General features: G+C 29.5%; 1 protein-coding gene across 4 annotated transcripts in view; it reads right to left on the reverse strand.

Moving 5' to 3' along the window:
• LOC129950096 (embryonic polarity protein dorsal-like) overlaps positions 1 to 24,315 on the reverse strand; it is a 95,384-nt gene that overhangs the window by 44,788 nt on the left and 26,281 nt on the right. Inside the window, exons 1-2 of one of the 4 annotated variants that reach the window (XM_056061906.1) lie at positions 14,332 to 14,545; positions 5,157 to 5,399 (exon numbers count right to left, since the gene is read on the reverse strand). The exons of 1 other annotated variant lie outside the window; for it this stretch is intronic. In XM_056061906.1, the coding sequence (XP_055917881.1) occupies positions 5,157 to 5,178 (22 nt within the window). In that variant the 5' untranslated portion in view covers positions 5,179 to 5,399; positions 14,332 to 14,545. Of the gene's footprint in view, positions 1 to 5,156; positions 5,400 to 13,864; positions 14,546 to 24,315 lie in introns of those variants that run through there. 2 more of the 4 variants (XM_056061904.1, XM_056061903.1) reach the window with 2 other exon arrangements.

Below are 24,315 nucleotides of genomic sequence, written 5' to 3' on the forward strand. Positions count from 1 at the left end.
AGTTTTAGAAATTATTTATATAGTAAAACTTAAAATGCTGTGGGCTAGTTGTAATAATTAATATTAAATTTTCCGGGAATCGTATATTTTTTTGTCTGAATCCCGAGCAAATAGTTTCCAAAAAATATCATTTTATTTAAATATACGTTGAATGACTTTCGCCTAAGTAAAGAGTTCTGATTTTGAATTTACTTTCTTCTGTAAGCCAACCCAAAACATCCCAAAATAGAAATGATAAATACTTTTTTCTTTAACCATCTAGAAACCATTTCTTTGCACCCACTGAGCAAGTGTGTTAAATATTATAGGTACCTATGTAGGTAAGGTAGCTTCTATCCAATCTTCCAGTTGTTGAGTATTTATTTTTTAATTTATACAAAATACGACAAATTATTCTAATTTAAGTACATAAACAGCTTGTCTACAATATGGATGCCTGATTTTCAGAATAGAATAATAATTCACAAACGATACACTTTGGCACATCAGCTATATGGTATATAATGCTACCTTTGTAGATATACTTTCAAACATATGTACATAGGTATGCTGGAAGTTAAACTCTTTATCAGCCCAAGCAGATGCCTTGAAATCCTAATAATAGCAATAATTTTATGTGCGATTTTCAGTCTTACACACCGCTGAGTCACATTATAAAAGCAGCCAGCAACATCAGCGTCAGCTCCGTCGTCGTCGTTGTCGGCGTCGTCGTTTCTGAAATCCTCACATGTGTGCCTCAATAACAAGCCTATATATTCTCCATTCCTATCCCCCCGCTTGGGCTGACACCCAACAATGACAATAACCTCGTATACGCTACGCACCATCCTTTGATAGGCGAAAATTTTAATTTTAATCGTATGCTGAATAAATCAATCGAAATATACTCATCCTAGAATAATCGGGATTGGGAGAAAGGGGCTATTTTCGTTCTATAGACATCAGCAAAGACGAATATTGACGTTAAAGTGTGTTCCTGCTAGACGAAGAGGTGTGGGCTGTGAGTTGTGGGCTGAAGCTGAGGGCTGTGGGCTTTAGGCTTTAGAGTCCCAGTCCCATCGAACCCTTCACATCATCAGTACACACTTGGTTTATCACAATGACATGTGCTTGGGAAAATATTTACTTTGCATTTTTGCTGTTGAATTCGTCGTGCGTCGCGTCGTTTGGTCGTCGCGCAAAATTGACTATAAATACCATGCGACGACTGACGTTGACACTCAAGTGTTGTTTGTTTTGTTTTGCTTTTTTTAAACGTGTTGACGTATTTCTGTTTATATGGATGAGATTTTAAATCATACAAATTCATTAAGAGACTCCCTAGTTGTGGCAGGGAAGGAAAAAAAGGGACTTTATTGGTTTACTTTAGAATTGGGAGGTTTGAGTTTATTACCTAAAATATTTAAAATTCAAATTTAGAGCGTAAGAATAAAATGAGAGACAGAGTAAGCTCTTTTTTATGATCCTATCGTTCAGAAGTAGAATGCATAATTTTCCAAAGAAGTGAATTCCTAAAGGAACTTTCAAATAATCTTTAAGTAAATACCTTTTATTTTCTTGACTATAGCACGGGTCCACAATATTACGTTTCTTTTTCTATACACAAACAAAATAATACTTTCCTTAAGCATTAAAATGTCTTGAATTTAAATCCCACCTTAAAATTTGTCTCTAGCATCAGTTTTTTAAAATATACACCTTCAAAAAGACTAAAAGCGATTAAAAAGAGTGTTTTTAATTTCGAGTTAAAACTTAAAAAAGACTTTGAAAAGCTATTTTAGTCGATCGTAAATGTTTACCAAGTTTTAGTAGTGTTTTTTTTGTTTAGTTTTGTATTTATTTGTAAAAAAACTATAAATTTAATTTTTCTCAAAATTTTAATGAATGTTGACAACAATATTTTTAAAAGATAAAAGTAGTTTAAAATAAATATCTTAAGGTTTTGAAAAGATATTTGAGTCGAAATTAAATTTTTACCAACTTTTATTAATTTCTTTGTTTAGGTTTTAATTTTTTGTAAAAAGAACTGTCAATTCGATTTTTCTCAAAATTTTAATGAATACTGAAAACAATATTTTTTATAAGTTAAAATTAGTTGAAGGCCATAATCTTAAATTTTTGAAAAGATATTTGAGTCGAAAATCAATTTTAACCAACTTAAATTTTCTTTAAAGTTTTTATTTTGTGTAAAAAAAAACTGTCAATTCAATTTTTCCCAAAATTCTAATGAATGTTGACAACAATGGTTTTTAAAAGACAAAACTATTTTAAAGCTTTCGAAGCAATAGGTCCACTGTTGATCTCATGGTTCATCTCACCGAACAGTCTTTACATCGTTTTGGAGAAAGTAAGATTATTGCACTTGATATTTCAAAAGCATTTCATAGAGTTTGGCATCAAGTTCTCTTATCGAAAATGCGTGATTCTGGTATTGATGAATCTCTTAATCTTTGGATTAGAAAGTACCTTTTTTAACCGTTCAATACAAGTTGTATTAGATGGTTTCAAGTCTGAAATTCATAAAACTCTCTTCCTTTTATTCATAAATGATAACTTTTCTGTTACTACTAATCCATTAAACTGTTTCGCCGACGCTTTTCAAAATCGTTTCTAGATTCACACCCTTGTCCTTCGGATGTGGATCTTCAACGAAGCGTATGATAAGCTCATTAAATTCTGATCTTGACAGCATTGTCTAATGAGGAATCAAAACCCGTGCAGAATTTAATGCTTCGAATACTCTAAGCTGTCTCTTGTCGTTAAAGCGTAACGCACCCCCGATGCCACTATCTATTAGTGGAACTTGCATCCAGGAAACCAATCAACTATCAGTACTCGGTATGTGTATTACAGATCACCTCTTATGGAATGATCACATATTCGATATCGCCAAAAATGCTGCCAGGTGCTTAGGATTCCTACGACAATTCAAGAATCTGGCTATAATCTACAAAGCTTTCATCCGTCCAAAGCTTAAATATAATTCGCATATCTGGGCAGGTGCCCCTAAAACAAGTTTAATTCTCTTGGATAGAATTCAAAAAGGGCTTTAAACATTTACATCGCTAGAAGGCCGCAATGTTTCATGCCTTTAATTGTTTTATCGATATTTTTCCAAACAATGTTCTGTGGAATTAGCCAGTTGCATTCAAGCCCTTAAAATTTTCAGCCGTAATACTTGCACTTCTAGGAATGCTCATCAGTTTACCCTTGAGCTCAATTTCGGGTGTACTGTCAAATATAGAGATTCTTTCGAGAATGTGGAATGCTTTGGCCAACTCTGTTTTTCCCTCCCATTTTGATGTTCAGAACTTATAAAGGGTACTAATAACCCTTTGAGTGCTTGTGAGTTATAAAAAAAAGTGGGAAGACATTTTTGAAAAGATATTTGAGTCGAAAATCAATTTTTACCTATTTTGAGTAATGTGTTTTTAGGTTTTTCTTTTTTATAAAAAAAACTGTAAATTTTTGTTGCACAGAATTGTTATGGAGATAAAATCATTTTGTATTCGTAAAATTTTCGAGGTGACAAATATTTTTTGTCAGTTTTTTTTTTATTTATAAATAAAACCGTTGATTAGATATTTTTTTAAAAATGTATTTGTTTGGTTTCACATTACAATATATTATATAAAATTGAATTCAAGTCTCTAGCGTCATTGGCTCATGAGATATTTAGGGCTAAACAAAATTTTCACCTGTTTTTTTAAACTGCTATGGTAAAAAAACCACCCATACAATTTTCTTGAGAGCCCTTTCTGCCTTATTATCTGTATAACAAAATTTATTTGAAGTCGATATCTCTTCTGGCACGCACATATATCTTTCTAAAAATCTTTTATTTCGACTCTAGGTACCTTGAAACGTCGAGAAATGTCAACATTTTCAATTTGACAAATTTGACCCATTACAATAACTTCCTATGGGAAGTTACAAATTTCTTAACTATAAATTGTGCGATGATTTTGCAAAGTACAAATCTTTGTCTCCTGGATACAGTTTAAATAACTTCAGTATTTTGCTTAGTTTCTGAAAATTTTAATCAAAAAAAAAAAATTTTAAATTTGTCCAGTTAATTTTTTATTTCGATTTCCAACTTTAATTTCAACTAGAAGCTTAATTTTTAAAAATACGCGTTTCCATCATTTTTTGAATGTTTTTTTAATATATTTCAACAACTTGATATGATATAATTGTGACGACAGATTCTTTACAGGAAAGAAACTTAATTTCAAAGTATTTTGCCTTTTTCTGTTGAACATCGATTTTATTAAAATAGTTAAGCGTTTCTTCATGATTTTTTTGAGACACTTGATGTCTAACAAAGAAGACTTTGTAAACATTAACTCGAAGAAAGGGATAGTATATTTGGAAAACCATCACGTGTTTAATCAAAAAAGGTACTTCACGAATATGTGTTTATTTTACTTTAAAAAAATTGTATTTTAAGAAAACATACGTGAAAGAGTTATTTTAATGCTAGATTTAATTTGGTTATTAGAACCGATTGAAAAATTGTAACTTGATTTCCAGGAGCAAAAACACCAGACCAGTGTATTCTTTAAGTGATTACCTTTTATGATCTTGTCGACCTGGGGATAACCTGAGGAGTCTTTTTACGAATTACAAATATTCCAGGAAAATTTAAACAAAAATGGCTACACTTAGAAAAAATTCCGATAAAGCTGAATTCTGTTGGAGAGCTTAATGTGTTCGTCTTCAACACTCTCTAAAAAGTCGACTATTTTTGGACCGGAGTAAGAAATTTTAGGGAAGGTAATAAGAGTAAAGTATTTGCAAACTACTCGAAAACTAGAGGTTTTTTTTTTAAGTTGTAGGTATATTTGCTTTCTAGTTTCATATGGCCCACAAATGATATAAAAATTGTTAAACATTCAAAGAATGAAATTATAAAAAATTAATGAAAACAAAATATTTAAAAAAAACGGATATTTATGTAATTACAAAATGAAAGAAAATATTTAAGACCGTTTTATCAAATCCATTTATTTTATGGCTTCATGGTTTCATTTGCAGACTTTATTTCTCAATATTTTTTTTTTAAAACAACAAAGTTTATTTTAAGAATATTGTCATAATAATATGTATTTAGTTAATTTTTCGAAATATTGTGTTAAATAAAATAAAATATGTACCTATATCGTTGTTCGTTGCCATTTTCAAGTATGATGTTGTTGACTTCCAAAGTTTTTGATTTTATTGAAGAAATAAAAATCCAAACTTCTCGTAGAAGAGATTAACACAAAATCGAGATGATAACACTCACTTTAAATTCGATATTTAATTTTTATAAATTTTAAAACATGATAAATTTGTGATTATTAATTTTTTTCTTAAACACTTTGATCTTATGTTTCAGTTTACACTAAAATAATTAGCTGTAAGAAAAAAAGATAAAACATATTATTTATTTAAAGATTTTTACTGGATCTGTCAAGTTTTTGAAACTCAATTCAAAAATCACAAAATTCACACTCTATAACGCACAACATCGAAACAATAAAAGTGATGTTAATATTTACAAAAAGAAAACTTTAAAAAACAAATCATTGAGGCTTTTAAAACTTAAGTGTAAAACAATAAAATTTTGTTTAATTACATTGTTGAAGCCTAGTTGACACTATATATTTCAGATTTTTAATTTGCAAGAAGCAGTGAAAAATGAGAGCAATGGAGATGATGCTGGTATGTGTGCTATGATACAATGTACATAAGAAAATTTACTTAAGGAGGTTTAAGTCAGTGTTATCAGAAATGTCATTTTCTTACTTTTACGAGCATGACAATTCAATAGTTAAGTTGCAGGCTATACAAAAGAACGCAATCTTTTGTGAATTTAATCATTAATAACTTTAATTTAAAGATTGCATTAATTGAATTGATCTGAAATTAAAATGGGACTGACAATTTTGCAATTGCCAAACAAACAGAACCTTAAAATGATTGCAGTAATTTTCTTCTTCCTGTGATTTGAATGCAACTAGTTGATTGCAATTCATTTGTAAAATGGAAAGATCGAATTAAGTAGAATTGTAATATTTAATAAAATTTGAAGAAATATGAATCTATTTTTAAAATGAGCCTTTTAAGTGACTCTTCAAATCATAGCAACACGATTGAAGGTATCTAGTCTGCAAATTAAGGTCTTAAACGTCACAATGAATTTTTGGAAACTTATTTATAGAAATAATTCAAGTTTTTTTTCTTTCAATTGTTTCACCCTCTGTATGATTTGTCACTTATCATTTTATGTCTAGTTCAAGGTTATGAAAAAAGTCACAACCTTGCAACATGTCTCCGTATTGATTTCCATTGGCTGATGCAATGTGACGATCGATTTCATCAACAAAACTCCCTTTGACACTAGTGGTATTAAAATCATACCATAAATTAATGTTTTGAGGATGAAATTATGTTTTGTACAGTTTTTAAAGTGACAAAACAAACGAATATTTATTCAATACTCTTCTTTCAAGACTTTATCCATCGTGAAAATCGTTTCTCTTCTAAATGAAATTTGACACTGACAGTTCAATAATTGAATTAAGGCTGCATTCACAGTGAAGGTTCAATGTTTTCAAATAACAATTGTAAAACTTTTTAATGGTACCTAAACTAAACTTTTAAGTTGTTGGATTTCTGGGTATTTTTGAGTTTCATTTAACTTAAGCTTTTAAAATGAAACATCGTTTTTCAAATCGTAAACCTTTTTAGAAACACAATAAAATTGGAACAAAACAAAATTTAAGATGAGTGCGAATGGCGGCAGTCATTTTTATTGCTTTGAGACATTTTTATTTTTTAAAAGCCAGGTCTTAATGCAAAATTATAGTGTTTTATTATCTCTATATATTTATAATTCTTCATGAATGTATTGTTTTATTACTTAAGTGTTAAAAGCTCATGAGGTTGCCATTTAATTAAATTTAAAAAAATAAAACAGCATTGAAACGTTATAAATCGTAGTTTTTTTTCAGTTATTAGGTGCAAGAAGCTTGATTATTATTTGCCTTAAGTTAGATTAAGAAAAAAGTCAACTTAATTGGTTTTAGCTATTTATCCTTTTTTTATATATATTCTAACGAAAAACTATTTTCCATTTTTACTCTTGCTGAACACCTTTTATAACAAGAAAGTTATGACATTTTGTAAAATAGTTTTAGTTTAATTCGTAGGGTTTTGCAAAAGGTAAAACAACTTAAGTAGAGGATAATAACTCTAATGTTTCAATTTTATTTATATAGCAGAAATGATTTTGGTAAAATATTATCGCTTATGTCAACTTAAGATATTTTATCACAAAACTATTTTTGCATTTAAATTGCATACATAAAAACAGAATGGAAATTAAAATACAATACCCTTAAACCGACTTAAGAACATCTTAGGATTTCAAGTAAATGGAAATTTGTAAAGGATGTTTTAGTGAAAGCATTCAAGTAAAAAATAAAACATAAATTAATGTTTTAAATACTTTACTTAAGATTTAAATATCGAAATTTAATTTTAATATTTCAATAATTGTTTATATAAAAGCAAAATTCTTACTATTTTTAAACAAAGATTGCAAGTTGAAAATTCACTCTCTGTAAAAATAGAAACATAGACACAATAGTTTTTACTTATTGAACACAGTATAAATATATCAATAGTTTAAAATTACCGCCGGTTTTTTCGGAAAATCTATCGATAGTATAGAAACATTTTACACGAATAACAAAAGCAATATCATCAGTATGAATACTACCGATAAAAGTTAAAGTAGGATCTTACTACAGATGGGTTTTTGACGTTAATACGAGTCTCGAATGGATTTTATGTGACTTCGATCTTAAATTTTGGTACGATTGATTGATATTGCATTTGTATCTCCATGGCTGTGTTCGTTGAGTAGTTGTGCATTTGAAATCCATTGAGGAAAAAAATCAATCTATTATTGTTGATATTATTTAGTTTTGTTAATGGAAATAGACTAACTACACTTATATTGCTAGAGAAAACAATAGAATAGATAAATAAGTTTTTCTATGTTTCCACCAAAGGTTTAACTCAGTTTAGATTAAATAAATCTTAATGGTGTTTCCACCACACAAGTAGCTTCAAGCTTACTTCAACACCACATCTTATTGTAGTAGTCTAAAAACAAAGCCCTTCCTTAAAGCAATTGTTACATTAACTTTTTTTATAGAATCTCAATTTACAGATGTTTTCTTAACATTTCTCCTTGAAAATTGTCCATTTCATTAGTTTTAGTTAGTTTTTTTCTGCCAAGTCAATTTTAACTTTTGATTGTCACAAAATTTTCTTCTATTTGTGTGTTTTTTCTATTATTATTCTGGCAGATCTTCTTATGGTTGTACAAATTTTTAGATACAAAAATCTGACTACTGCCGATGCGTTTTGTTGGGAATTTTCTACTATACTATTTATAGAATGGCAAAAACACACGAGTATTATTTAGTGCTGATCACCAAATGAGCAAGATGGTCAAATAAAATTGTACAACCACATGGGTTTTTTTACACAAACATTTTTAAAAAAGCTGTAAACACAATTTTAGATTCGTTCGTGCTTAAACAATTAAGAAGATTGTTGATATTGAATAATAATATTGTAACAAATTAAAACACAACATTTTAGGCTTTCTTCTTGCTTTTGTTTTCATATTTTAAATAAAAGGAATTAAACAAATGAAAATACATATTTTGCAGAATTCTTCATGATCGGTAAGTACGCAGTTTAAGCTTAAATTCAAAACCTTGGTTCTACTCTAATCCAGTACTACCCTTATGCAGAGAAAGTAAAAATGCATAGTTTTTTGTTTCTATTATGTTTCCACCTTCAAAGTTGTATTATTTATTTATGTTTTCTTACACTATGATCAGTCTTTGTGTCCATTTAATTTTTTCTCATAAAATATCTACAACACGTACAAAATATACCGACTGTAGATTTAAACGAAACAAACACAAATCTACACCTAAACGGCCTTCAAATAACTTTCGAACTCAATTAACGCCTAAACCCCAGAGGGGGATCACAATCACAACCACAAATACAATGCAATATAAAATTGATGTGTTTGTTTTTTACTTGTTCATGTTTATGACACTTACTCAGACTTAATTCATTTGCCATAAATGGTTGTAAGACCTATCTCAATAAACATTTCCTTATGATTTTTAATTACATTTTAAATTTAAATAATAATTATATTATGTTCTCTAAGTAAAGAAAGAAAAGAATACCTCAGAATTATAAAACATGTAAATCCCCTTTGAAAGAATTCAATAACTCTGGGGTAGGTACATACCATTCTCGTATATTAGGAGGCAGGCTGCTTTTCTTATTTGCTAAAAATGCAAATACAAAATTATTTGCTGAATAAAATGTATAGGATACATAATCTAAGCAGTCAGGTTGATGAATAATTTTGTGCAAAACAAGTTTATATTCAAGACAGGTATCGGAATTGGAGTGGAATCAAAGTAGAGCTTTTGATTTTAAATGTATCGTGTCCTGAAACAGGTCAAAATATCTTATAATTACAAAATCAATTGATATAATTTTATATTTAGACTTGAAGAGGGCAAAGTCTAATGGATTAAAAATATGTCCGAAATTTTGCATTTTCAATTTCTTGTGAAACAATTAATACACTTGTGCATCAAATCATTCAAATTTTGAAAGCAATTGGGAAGTACCAATTTGGTAAGCAGAGAGGTTTTTGACCAACCATGAATATTATGAAGTCACTCTTTTATGTTATTTGTAAAGAACTTCAATTTATATTTATGCAAAAATGAGTTTTAATAATTACAATTGATTTTATTCACAAGAAACTTAGTTGGACTTACATAACCGCATTAAAGATTTTTTTTGAAATATGTAGAAAGGTGAGGAGATCTTAAAGTAGTCATAGATCTTTAATAAGTTCTGAATTTTTCTTTGCTTGACTAAAATTAAGTTAATTTATTCATACACAATTTAAACCTATTATTAAACGATAACATGGTGTTTAAAATTAAAAATGACAGAACTTTTGTTTAAGGTAGTTTTAGCTTTATAAAACGTCAACAATAAACAAACTAATTGATCTATAGGGAAGAGCATTACAGAGCATTGTCTAGTCTTGGAATCGCTGTCAAACTTGTCCGTTTAAGGTTTAAGACAAGGCAATGCACTGTCGTGCGACTTCTTCAACATCGTTCTAGAAAGAATTGTGCAAAAATCAACGGTCAACACTACAGGCACAATCTTTCAAAGGTCCATCCAATTACTCGGATACGCCGATGATATTGACATAATTGGAAGATCAAAGCGTCTTTCATAAAACGTTACCATGAACAGCTATAACTTTGAGGAAGTTAAGAACTTTGTCTACCTAGGCACCGATATAAATTAAAACAATGACACCAGAGGAGAATTATAGTAAAAAAAGCTTGAGACCTGAATAGCATCAGTTTGTTTGTTGAATGTTAAATTTAGACCTTAGTTCAATTTGACTCGGTTTTAAAACATGAATAGGAATATGCTTCAATGTTTCAAGATTGAACCAGTTTATCATTATTTTAGATTATTCTTCTAATGTTTAAGTAGACTCTAAATTAAACACATAATAAACTATTCTGTTACTTTTAATCCTGAATGAAGAGCATATGATTAGAGAACTTTATTATGTATACAAAAAAATCATATTTAAAAAGAAAACCAATGGAACATTTTAAAAATGACTTGTTTGTGTTTATGTTTGATTTAATTTTTGTTGGAAAAGTAATTAATTGAAACTGAAGAATTATGCCGTGAAATACATACATGCACATTGCACATACATTTTAAAATTGCAACAAAACTTTACCCAAAGTGAAGGGTTTTATTCATATTTTGCTTTTTAACAAAAAAACGTGAATGAGTTTTTTTTTTTAAATACAATTTGTCATATTCATAGTTCCTTGATAAGTTCCGATTTTGTTTTTGCTAAATTAAACTTCAGTTTATGTTATTCATAGACAATTTTAATTGATTTTAAAACTATAAAATGGAGTCTTAAAGTAAACACGATGGAACCTATGTTTAAGCTGTTTCTAAACATATTAAACGTCAAAAATAAACGCACTGATTGAGTGAATTAAGTTACGTGACATGTTATTTGAAAATTTTAAATCTAAAATTAAGATGTTAAAAGACTTAAGCATATACATATCATTATTTTGATATTTTGCTAGTTGGTGGAATGCTACCAACTAACAAAAAACTAACCTCACTAACCCGATTGGATCATGTGTCTAACCTACATGTTAAATTTAGACTCCAATTCAAATATACTCGGGTTTAAAATACGACTATGAATTGAACCAGTGATTCCAAGAAAAAGTAAAAAGTGTTATAGTTTTAACGATTATGTGAAGCAAAAGTAAATCATATTTAGAAAGAACGCCAATGGAACATTTTACTAATGACTTGTAATGACCCAATGTTTAAAAAAAATTGTGCTTTGGGTCGCATACGGATCTTTTAAAAAAAGCTTCAAGACAAGATATGAAAATCTTGTAGTAACTATGTATTTCTCAAAAAGATCAATCAATCAAAAAACCTACATGACTGAGTAGAACAAAGTCTGCCCTCTATCCCTTCCTTAAACTAACAATAGCAAAAGTAGTGTTACTTTATTAATAAATTTAATTAGTTAGAAATAAAAAAATACATGTCTCATGAGATAATTTAAGTTGATGTAAATTAAATAAATAAATTATTTTAAAAATAAAATAAATAAATTAGGTGTCGCAACAGTCCATGAAGAACCAGGGCCTAGTGACTTACAACTCTCAACCATTCCTGTGTGCGAGTAATGTTTTCAAGAATAGAAGGGACCTACAGTTTATACGCCGGCATACAGTGGCACAGGCAGGGATTGAACCGAAGACCTCCTTTCATGACTATTTACTATTTTACAAGTTTATATTTTTAATATTTGATGCTAAATTACTGTTAACAATTAAAAAAAAAATATACTACTAGAGTTGCAATTATTTCAATGAATTAGAACTGCTGTTGTAACCTATTCACAAGTAATGGAAAAATAGAAGAAACATACGCAAAAAGTTCTCATATTATGAGGAATTCTTAAAGTCGAAGTCTTGATTCATTATCTTTGATCCATTCAATTTTCCAGATATTAACAATAATTCTTCTGGACTGTACTAATCGAAAAAAAACTGTTTAAACAGTACTTACATAATGGAATTTCTAATAAGTACCAGGTTCGTTAAAGAATGCAATATTTTATGAATGCAATCATTATTGAATTCAACTTAACGATTCCATTCATTGATTTCAACTATAGATTGCAAAGACTTCAAGTGTGAAATTACTTCAAAAGACTTCGAAAGAATGCAAAGCCATCAAGTGAATGTAAACAATGCAAGAAATCTGAAATGATGGCAGTAAAATGATTGGAAAAAATGTTTTCAGTATTTTCAAGGTCAAATGATTGCACACTTTTAAGTCCCAATCTGTATAATAATGGCATTTTAAAAAACATGCATTCCTTAACAAGCCTTTTATTTATGATGTATATTCGATTGTATTTTTAGGAAAATATTAAAGAAATGAAAATAATTTATCGATGTATTTTTTAACAAACATTTTTATATTATTCTCGACCATTAGTCTTAATTGTTTCTGGCATATGTTGAAATAAAGGTTATTCGAAGCAGTTTTTCATATTTCCATATTTGATAAATTGAAATTTTGTATGTAAAGTTTGCAGGTAATCACATTGAAGAGTTAAAACTGCCTTTACCAACTAAACTCAGCATGTTCACAGAATTTAACACCAGGATAGTCTGGAACATTTTGTCTTTTGAGTTTTTCTTAATCAAAATTCTGCAATTACTATAAAGGATTCCTAAATCTAAAATTTGAAATCATGCGCCTCTTCTTACTTCAATTCCAATACAAGGGTATAGATAATAATAGTTAACTAGTTTTTTTTCTTCCAATTATCTACAATTTGTATACCTAGTCAAGGTATATAAAAAAGGTATCTAGTTCCATTTATCATTAAATAAAAAACTTCTATCTAACATATAATTGCACTAAAAACACAACAATCAAATCTATAAACTAGCCAGTTTCCAGCAGCGTGTAAACCAGTTACTATTGCGAGACAGCAGCAACAATATTTTCACGATGCGGTGCGGCGTAGTTAAATTCCATGAATAAATTTAGAATAAAAACAAAACTACAAAATAAATAAAAAAGAACTTTCAACCTATAATAAAGATACTCTTTTTTAACCCACACTTTTATTTATTTATGTAGCTATACATAGTATAAAATATACATACCTACAAAGGTACAATGCGATAATAATAAAAATAATTATTATTGAATTAATTTCACATCATAAAGTGAAGTTAAGATACATATTATAACACAATGTGCATTTGATGCTGCCTACAGCCTAGAACCTCCTATAGTCTATCATATCATAGTTAACTTTACATCCTAGAAATAAGTCGTATATACGATTAAAAAAATAACTCAAAGCAAAACTAGATAAGTAATTAAAACAACAACAGCGCCATAAAACTAAAAAAAAATAATTTAAAAACAAAACAATCTTGATTCGAAACAAAATCGATATTATGTTAAAAATACAGACAGCAAAAACTATCTTTAGGTATAACGTTTCACATGCTGTTTTCCATAAGTTCTAACAGGTTTTACATTTAACAAAAATGTATTATTAGTTTTATTTTATAATTTTTCCAAAATTTTCCTTTGATAGTGTGTTAAGAATAATTAAAAATTTTAAGCAAAACAACATCAAAAAAATTACTGCAACAAAGAAGCGCCAAATCTTGATCACTTTTAACATTTTTCGAAGCAATTATTATTAGATACACTTTGAAAACATATATTCATTTGCTAATTTGATTTGATTTATTATATAACTTTGCTTTTTAACTTCGCAAAATAATAATAGAAACAAATATAAAACACTTATTAACTATAGCTAGCGAAGCAACTAACAAAAAAAAAAGCAGCACGATCACTCGCGATCGCGATAGGTTTAAAGGCGGTGGAGCATCCGGTGGCGAGCGGTGGTGATGGCGGAAAGGCAGTTAATTGCACCAAAATTAAAAACAATAATTGTATCTTTCATGAAATTTATATAAACATAGGGGAAAAGACACAATATTAACAAAGAAGTTATAACAAACAACAAACCAACAAGGCTTAGTGATTTTTAAAAATTTCATACAAAAACATCGAAAAAATAACGAAAAACCAAACAAAACGCACAATTTTTCAGATCGCGTCTCGATGGAACTCTGAATAACGCCGATTGCCGCTGTCGATGTCGATTGCGATCACTGCGCGATCAAACAGAAATCTAAAAAAAACAAATAGCCTGAGTATAGTGAGTATCTATAGTATGGCGGCTATACAGTACACAATATCAAAATCAGTATTATGGAGAAGCCCAGCTGCTCCACGAAGATCTGGAACGAAAACTGAAAGTTAAAAACATTCCAATCAAACATAAGCTTAAAGCGGGCAAAATTTTGTAGCCTAGGAACTGTTGCGGCGCGCGGCGGCGGTGGCGATGATCGCTCCGGTGTACAGCGCAGCTCACAGATACACTCTGGCCGAACGCTACAAAAACAACAAGTCGTTGAATTTTTTGTTTCCACTTCGTTATTCTTGGATTTTATTCCAGTTTTTCTGTGACGTAAGTCTCGGTTTCTGAATACGGTCTAGACGCGAATACGAAATCAACTTTTGAGAAGATAGAAGAGAAGGTGATCAAAGTCGTTGCTCGTGTAAAAGATTGAACTTATACGAGTGCTTTGCTTAGGTGATTAAAAAATAAAACCTATTGGAAAAAAAACATCATCCATTGGAAGAGTTGGAAACGTGGTAGAGATGCAGATAACTTGTGGAAAGGAAATTTTGGACGTTAAATTACAGAAACCACAGAGGCAGAGAAGAGAAACAACATTCGTTTTATTCGTATAGGACAGGTAACTATAGATATTCAGGTGAGGTGTTGGAAATTTAATACGACAACAGAATAAGAGATGGAGATACATAGAAATCGAAAGGGAAGTATGAGTAATTATATATTATTTGCAGACCGACTTTTTGTTTAACAGGTGGATTACCTTAAAGACGATACACAAAACACAGGTTATCCAAGCAAGTTGTTGTAGGTCCTCTAGAGAAGTGACTAAACTATAGACTGTAATATCGTTTCTACGCCTTTTTTTAATGTTTATGTTTTGTTATAGAAAAAGATAACTCATCAAAATCAGTTTAGTTGATTTTGTTGTAAATAAGGAAGCGAAAGATATTTCTAGAAAATTAGTAACATTATTTATCTAACTCTCTCTATGATGCGTTTGTAGTGGAGGTTGTGACCTACGATGACCTCTTGATAGTAACTCTTGAAAGGAACAACTAAATTAAGATGTGAGTGTAACATGGCCACGTGCAGAAAATAGCGAAGGACAAAATGTATTGCCTTGTTTATGGCACTGGAACTCAAGAAGTGATATTCGTACTTATATAATAAATTGGAAAGTCAGTTTGGTTCCTTGTTTGTTTGTATGTTTGTCAGTCCTTAACGTCGAAACGGAGCAATATTATGACATGATTTTTTGGGTGGAGGTAGTTAAGAAGCTGTAGAGTGTTTTAAGCTACTTTTGACCGTATTGAAATATCTAATTCCAAGTTCGTTTCGGCAGATCCACCGATAACAATTATAATTGGGGATATATTCTTTTTAGAATACTTATTTAAAGCATATCTTTACGTGCTTCATGCTCCTAGTCAAATGATAGTTGCCTTTCATTTGGCGTTTTTATTATAATATTTACGTACGAAACTTTGCGGAAACACCATTTAAAATATGAAATGGAAAGAAAGATTTTGTAGTGGTACAAGACTTCGTGCCACATAGCGTGGGTGATAATTATTGGTGGTAATATCTTAACAAGCTTTGGAAAGTATGAAATTTAATTATTCTTCGAGTCTCAACAATTTGTACAGATTTACCATTCCAATATAAAAGGCTTCATTTCCCTACTAAAGTTAGTTGCGCTTAACAATTTAAAAGGTGCAGGAGCAAACAGTAATGGCTGAATCACAAACACGCTTCAGCTTCGGCTTCGTCTGCGTTACGGTGGGCCTGCTTCGAGGTTGCTTTAAATGACATTTCTTTTATTTCATCCCTCCAAAGAGCAAATATTTTGTTTGTTGACATTTTTTACAGCTGTTGAGCTGTCAGACAAAGAAAATGTTCAGATAATTGAACTGGAGCTTCCGTTTGGAGTCACATTACGTAACATTATGTTATATCCTTACGATTGTCAAATGAAACGTAAGGTCGAAGTTTCATTGTGATAGCATGCATTGAATTCCTATGGCTGAACCCGTAAACGTCAGGCGAAGCCGAAGTTGAAGCGTGTTTGTGAAGTCGTGCTTCTTCACCTTAAAGCATTTTACACATGAGAACGAACTGTGAACTTCAAACAGTGGATGTTCGCATATTTTGACTTTTCTTTCACGTGAGCTTTATTTTTATTCGCAGACAGCGACGAATTGTCAATTTATAATTACCCTTTTCAACAAACAAAAAAAGGGTGGTATTATTTTAAGGTTAAGTTGAGCGCCAACAATTTATTCGTTGCAGTGTGGATGGTATGTGGAACGCGAATAGAGTTTGACAGTTCGTAGCAACCACACTGCAATTCGTTACTACCAAATTGTTTTACAAAATTGTTCTGTATTAGAGAACAAAATGCAAATTTAATTTTCCTAACATAATTGTCAATTGGTTTCTTATAATTTAAATGTATTTTTGTTTGAAATTGACTTTTTAAAATGTGTTAAATCAAGTTTGTTCTTTAATTTGTTGTTCGCTCTCATGTGTAAGGCCCTTAACAATAGACTATGGAAAACTTATCAACATACTGTGGAGTGTCAGAAGAAACAGTTGAAGTAAAAGTTCAACAGCATAGCTAAAAATTTCTTACAATTTTTTGATATATGGACTTAAAACTCTTATCAACATGCGGAAAAATTGTGAAGCTTAGATATATGTACATAATACTTATATCAACTCTATAAATTGAAATCTCATACTCTAGAGATGAGTACAAGTCGATGGTTGAATAAAATTTTTCTGAAGCACTAGATTGGTTGTTTTGTAGATTTGTGTAAAGTTATTTTATATTATTATATATTACAAGGCGTCAATTGGCTCGGGCTTGCAAATTTGCAAAAGTTGTTCAGAAGTAGGTTTGTTCAATATAAAATACCATACCAAACAGCATAAATCAAGTGACAGCTGTCAAAAAGACCAACTCTGAAAAAAGTATTGCCAGTTAATATGGCATAAATTGCTAGTTACTTAAAATATGTTATTACAACTTAATTTATTAAATTTCATTATTATAACACTTGACACGTAATAAAATGTCTTGACCAAAAAAAACAATAATTTCATTGATTTTATTTGTTTATAAAGTGTTAAACTCAAACCAATTGTTTATTAATGTCGTCAGTTTTGTTCCATGCATTTAAAAAAAAGATTTAAAAGATGATTCAAATAGTACGTTCTTCTAAAAAAAAATCCCCTTACAATATGTCAATTTATAATTCACACGAATCATAACTTACAACTCATTTGAATAATTTTTTTCTTTTCAGTTGAAATAAATTTATTAATTAAATGAAATAAAGTGTAGTTGTTCATTTCCATTAAGTTAACCAACTCAGATTAAGGTAATAAACTGTCTCTTAAATCTCTACTTTGTTTAAACATTTTGTGGTTAACTATAACCTGTGTATCTGTAAGATGATTTACTTCTCATACAAAATTGTGCTTTGTCATTTTCAAGTTTCTATACCTAGCCTACCATTTTACTTAACGTAATTAAACAAATAAAATAAAAATATGAAATAGAAAAAAAGAAAACAAATCGAGCTGGGACAAAGTTTCTGACATTAACATTTTTTTAATTTCAGTTCCAGTTTATGGATGTCTGCTACATCTCTCCAACCAAATACAAATATAACACAATCACACTAATTTAATCATAATTTCAAACTTTTATATTTTTATATAAATTTATACTCGTTCCAATGAGATATAATCATCGAAGAAGTTCTATAAAGCTAGCTCTAGCTCTAGCTCTAAGTCTGAATCTATAGAGGTTATGATAACTAGTTGGAATTATTGAGCCTGAGCGAATTTTATAATTTTCTGCGCCTCTGGAAGTTGAAATACTACTATTTTGACATGAATGTCATTTATTGAGCCTTGTTAATAAAAAATTAATTTTCCAGTTGTCAGTTGATATAAAGGCTTGGAATTTGTTAAGAAATCGATATTTGGCTTTTGATGATTTACTTGAGCTACAAACAAAACCAGGGCACACAAATCTTTGGCCTTATTACGTAAGTTTGCCAAAATTTAAACTGTCAGATATAAAATGGCTGCTAACTATACCTTAGTTAAAATCGCATCATCCCGAAAAATATTAAATTTAAATATATAAAAAAAACTTTCCTTCCTTTCATGAGCGCCCCTGTAAAAAGTCATTTTTATGAGTTCAAAGCTCTAACCGGCTCTTAATGCATTTACAACTACATAAAATAATTTTCCAGACTTCCAGGCAACAATAAATACAAAATAACAAATACTTACTGAGAAATTTAATACTATAATCAGAATAATATACAGAATTAAAATACCTAGAAATAAATAATCATCGTTTCTGTATCCGCGTCAGAGATCAATTTTCTATAAAATTGATGCCCTAGACTTTTTCTCAATAAAAAAGTGTTGCTACTTATAATTTTGTGATTTTTGTTCAGAAATGTACTATTCTAAACCTATTTTGAAATTCTGTTCTTGAAATTGACAGTTGTGATCCAGACTTTAAATGTCATTCTACATCAGGTAAAATTAGTGTCATATCAACGAAAAAATGCTCGAAGCTAATTGAACTTTTAGGATTCGATTAAAACATAATCAATAGAAAAATTCTTACAATGGCAACACAGAATACCTATATCAATTATTATTAGTATTTCAGTACGAGTATCTGGAGGCAGATAGTTCGAATCGAATCGAATTGAAATGAAATAGTATTGGTTATAGACATCAGAGAGCTTCATCAGCTTTTGGGTGGAATGTTTGTGCGGTAAAATAGATAAACAGATGGAAAACGTATCGATAGGTTTTGAGAATTTATTTGCATTTTATTACCATTCTATTTATGGAATTTTGTTTTTTTCTTTGTTTTATTGTCTAGAACGTGTTTGGTAATCGAACAGCGATATCTTAATAAAAGGAAAAGAATTGAAGTTTTTGACTTTTGTATTTATTGATATTTTCCATCTGGGTAGGGAACATATATTTATACAAAAATACATTATATTTGCTTATTCAAAAATGTATTTTAATTGTTTGAATAAGTAAAAACTAAATTGTCTAACAACAGCAACAAAATAAAAATGAACCATATGATGAAAAATATCAAGAATTGAGTGTTCACAATTTACCTACAGCTAAAAGTTGTCAAAACTGTTAAAATCGACGAAGTTATTTACTAGGACAGGAATCTTTATCTTTGAATCAATCAACGTCAAAATTGACGTTTCGGATAAAACGATTAAAACAATGATTTTTTAATAACCTCTATCAATTCTATTTATTATTACTTTAAGTAAAATAGTGTTGCATTCAATATTGTTTTTGAATATGCTAATAGTAAAATGTGAAATAAGAAAAAAGACAATTGTCTATTTGAATAATTATGATGATTTGGTAATGATTTTGACGTTTAGATAATATGTACATTTCTATTTACAAACATGACAAATGTCTTTTCTTCTAGTTTATTTATAAACGTCAAATTCTTCACTTCAAAAGTCATAGGAATAGGTTTTTTTAAGTTCAGAAAAAGGCCTGAACTGTCAATTAGAAAATTGTGTTAGTTTTTTAATTCTGAAGGTTCAGAGCTTCAAATGTGTGTTTCTCTTTTTTATTCTGAACATATTCTGAGCTTGTTCAGAGCGCACTCTATGAGCTCAGGATAGATACAATAAGTTTCATGCTGAACACAAACACTTGGCAGTATAACGATAGCTTAATGATTAGGTGCGCTTCAAAAATTATTTTAAAATCTCACAATACGTTTAAAGGATGTTCAAAGCATGCTAGATATGCTCGGAGTTTGTTAAGAACTCTTTTCTGAATTAAAAAGAAAAACGCCTGATAGTAAGATTCTTTTTTTTTTGGAAATGAAATACTAAAATAATTTGTTTAAAACAACATTTTGATTGTTTAAAAATAACCAAAAGACATAACATATTTAAGGCAGTTTCTGTTGACAGATTCGTTACATTTTTATTACGCAATTATGTTTTTTTGTTTGAGTTTTCGCAAAATATTAGATTATTCGTCCTGTTTCTTCTTTAACCTTTTATTTACAAAATTATTTTTTTTTAACTATGATTTTTTCAGAAATTAAGACAATTTGTAAGTTTTTTTTAATTAAATTCTTAAAAAAGTGTTGTTCAGATATTGAATTTAAATTTGTTGTTCTTAACTGGTAAAACTTACACCAGGATATGACCTTAATCACCGAAACTTACACTCTCAATATTCCTCAGGGTATTCAAAACCCAAATATTTTCTTCAAATCATTATTGATGTGACGTTCCAACTACACTCAACTTTGGAATCTAAACATTAAAAAATCCTTATCTCAAAAAATTGACATTATCGGGTTTTGCCTAATTATCACAGATTTATTTATAAGTTTTCTTGTTCTTCTTGTAAGCAAATTCTTAGTTCTTGAATGAGTAAATTTAAATATTGATAACGTTTTTTATAGAATTTATTTATTCCCACTCACTAGTAGTATAGAAAGTGAGTTTCAAAATTTAAAAATATATTCCTTAAAATGATTATTAATGGAATAAATATCTTGATTTTTACTCAGCTTACTAGATGTCCTGACAGACGTTGTCCTGTTTAGTTTATGTAAGAGATAAATATTTATAAACGTACGAAAAATCAATGAAATATTAAAAATGCATATTCGCCCAGCGTACCATTCTTTTATCTACAAAAATTGACACATTTTTAAAAGTGAAATAGAACAATGACTCATTATTGAGTTGATGGAGAGAACTTTTTGAAGTGATTAATTTTTCTTCATAATCTTTCGTGACGTAAACTCTCAATTGTGGAACTTCAAAATTTACTTATTTAAAAAGAATTTTCTGCATTTCAATAATTATTATTGTGTTGTTTGTTCGGAGAATAGTTTAATCAGTTGAGCTATGTGTTTTTTAAGTTAAAAATAATTTTACTTTTGAAAACTTATTTTATATTTTGAAATCTTACTGACTCTTTAAAGTGAACAATAACCGGCTCAATTCTTTTATTGATACAAAAATGTCATATCAAATAAGGACTTATAATAATATATAATTTATAACTGAAGTCTTTTACTGCCTTTAGCCAGTAAAGTCAAAGTTAATTACCTGAAGTTTTTAACTAAGAGTTAAAACTCCTCATTCGACTTCAACTCTTAACCTTATTGTTAAAATTAATTTTCATGACGTTGACTTAACTTCATTTTAAAAGTCAATTAACTCAAAGTCAATTTGACTGCAGTCTTTGACTCTATTAAGTCTTTAAAGTCACTTAAAAGTCAATTTTAAATGTAAGCCAATTTTAAAAGTCAGTAAGTCATTTGAATGCAGTCTTTGACGTAAGGAATTTGAAGTTGATGAACATCTTCATTTGGGTTCTGATTTAAGTCAAAAAATTACCTTCAAGTATTATAGCACTGACTTAAAAAATTCAAATGACTTACTGACTTTCAAAATCAATTTAAATTGAAAATGACTTTAAAGGCTTACAGTCAAAGACACTGCAATATAATTGAGTTTGAGTCAATAGACTTTTTAAATTAATTTTAATGGAGATATTAATACACATTGGTTCGAAAGATTCGAATATTAAAATACGAGAAAAAAAACCAAACAGAGTTGATTAATGCTATTGACATTCTTCTTGTACGGGTAAGAAAAGAATCTCCATATTATGACACCCGAAATTGAACTCGAAGGCAAACTGAAAGATATTCCTAGAAGTTCAAATAAAAGACAGACTTATTTGAGCGGGTAGGAGGGGGAAATTTAACTGGCCGTACGTACGTAGTACGTACATTTAAGGTATATTAGTTTCAAAATTCATTTTCAACTGACGGACGGCTTTAAACGTTCTTATAGTCTTTAGATAAATTTCCTTACTATGCTTTTGGTTGATGACCACGAAATCTATAAGAGCGACTGAGTAATAAGTATAAAAACTATAGTTTTATTTATATTTTAACTGAATCGAAACCTACTCTTTCAGACTATTAAGCACTAAGATCATGGAACACACAAATTTTATTTTAAATTAATTATCAAATGAACTATGTATATACATTTCATTTGTTTCTTTAAGTTTGTTAGCAAAAATAAAAATATAAACCACAACCTAAGTATGTCTGTATTTGTTCTATATTTGCATATACATGCATAGACATATGTAGTTCATCAGTGGCATTTCCAAAAAAAAAGAAGTTAAATACCTAACTTAAAAAATTATCGCCTTCCACTTGAACGTCAATACGAACAAAACCTTGTTATTCCAAAATTCCAATATTAATTCCAGTCGTTGGTCGTGGATTCGTAACCGCAATCAGCAGCAAAAGGCCAAACCGGGAAAGCACGATCAATGATGCAAGAAGTTGTTTGTTATCTCATGGTTCACATTTTGTGTTGTCCACGAAAGATAAGTGGAAAGACAAATAAAATAATGGTTGAAGTTTTTTTTGTTTTTCTCAATTGATTACACAGGCACAGGGTGTTTTTATTTTAAAAGTGACAGGAAATTGACAGAAAAGTCACAGAAATCAATACCGAAGAAATTATCCATTCAAAAAATTCAAAACAACAACATAAATATGTTAAACACTTTTTACACTCCCAATAACAATTATTCTGTCAACTGTCAAATGAATCTTCAATGCCAGTAAGCTTTGTACGTAGAAACTAGTTATTACAAAATTCTTTACGTATCTTTTAAATTGAAAATATCTGTATTAACAAAAAAAATGGGCAGGTTCAGGCGACATAAGGGACTTGAAAGTAAGGCAAGTTTCTGGTATCTGATTAGCTAGCTGCCAAAAAATTACTTTCCAATTAAGGCAACTTTAATGGAAAGTTAACTGGAATGTTAGCCAAGAAAGATCTCCCTAACTATTAACTCAAGTCTACTTCTATCAAAATGACAGTTGATCATATTTTTTCATTTAACTGAAAGGTGAACTTTATAACTCCATGATTGATTTATTGTCTGCACAACTTCATTTAATGCTTTCTGTAAAAAGGTTCCTTGTCAATTTGGAAAAGAAATAACTAATATTTCTTTACAATACAAAATGAAAATCGTGATGGACTTGTAGCTTACTGAAGAGTATTTTGTAGACAATAATTTTGTTGGTACTTTTTGTACTATGAACTTAAAGTAAAGTTTTGCGAGGTAAAGTTCTGAATTTTAAATTCATGGCACTTGAAAAACTAACAAGTTGCTTTAGTCAAAATTTACGTTCATGAAATGAAGTTGATTGCAAATGAAGTCCCTTATGTTGCCTGAACCTGCCCAATGTTGCCTACGAATTCTCACTTGCATTAAATGTCAAATTTGACACCACCATTGTATGTGAGGGAGTGACCCTTGGAAAATAGTTTTCCGTCAAATAAACTCAAGAAGAAACACCCTTTAACTCACTTAGTGAATACTCACTGACAAGACAACCCTATAGGAAAGAGTCAAGAGTATTGTTTTTATTGCCACAGATGCAATGACTTGGTGTTTTGATCACGACTGTCACATTTACACACAGCTTATGTTGTTGTTTATTTTCTTGAATGATTCATCAAAGTGATTCGGGGAATCCATTGTTGGAACTTGATATTGATGTGATTTCGTGAAAGTTTTGCATATAAATAATAAATAAATTTATTGATCCACGTTGTCCAATAACCTTGTGTATTCTTGATATGAAATATATAAGTTAAATTTATTTGAACGCATATGGTGCGTATAGTATAATCGATATTCATATCAGTCAAGTATTTATAAAAATTAAATTCGATATATAATACCTTACCTACATATATACCGTATATACTTATATGTAAAAAATA

This window comes from Eupeodes corollae, chromosome 3 (assembly GCF_945859685.1).
Source record: "Eupeodes corollae chromosome 3, idEupCoro1.1, whole genome shotgun sequence".
In the NCBI taxonomy this organism is placed as follows: Eukaryota; Metazoa; Arthropoda; class Insecta; order Diptera; family Syrphidae; genus Eupeodes; species Eupeodes corollae.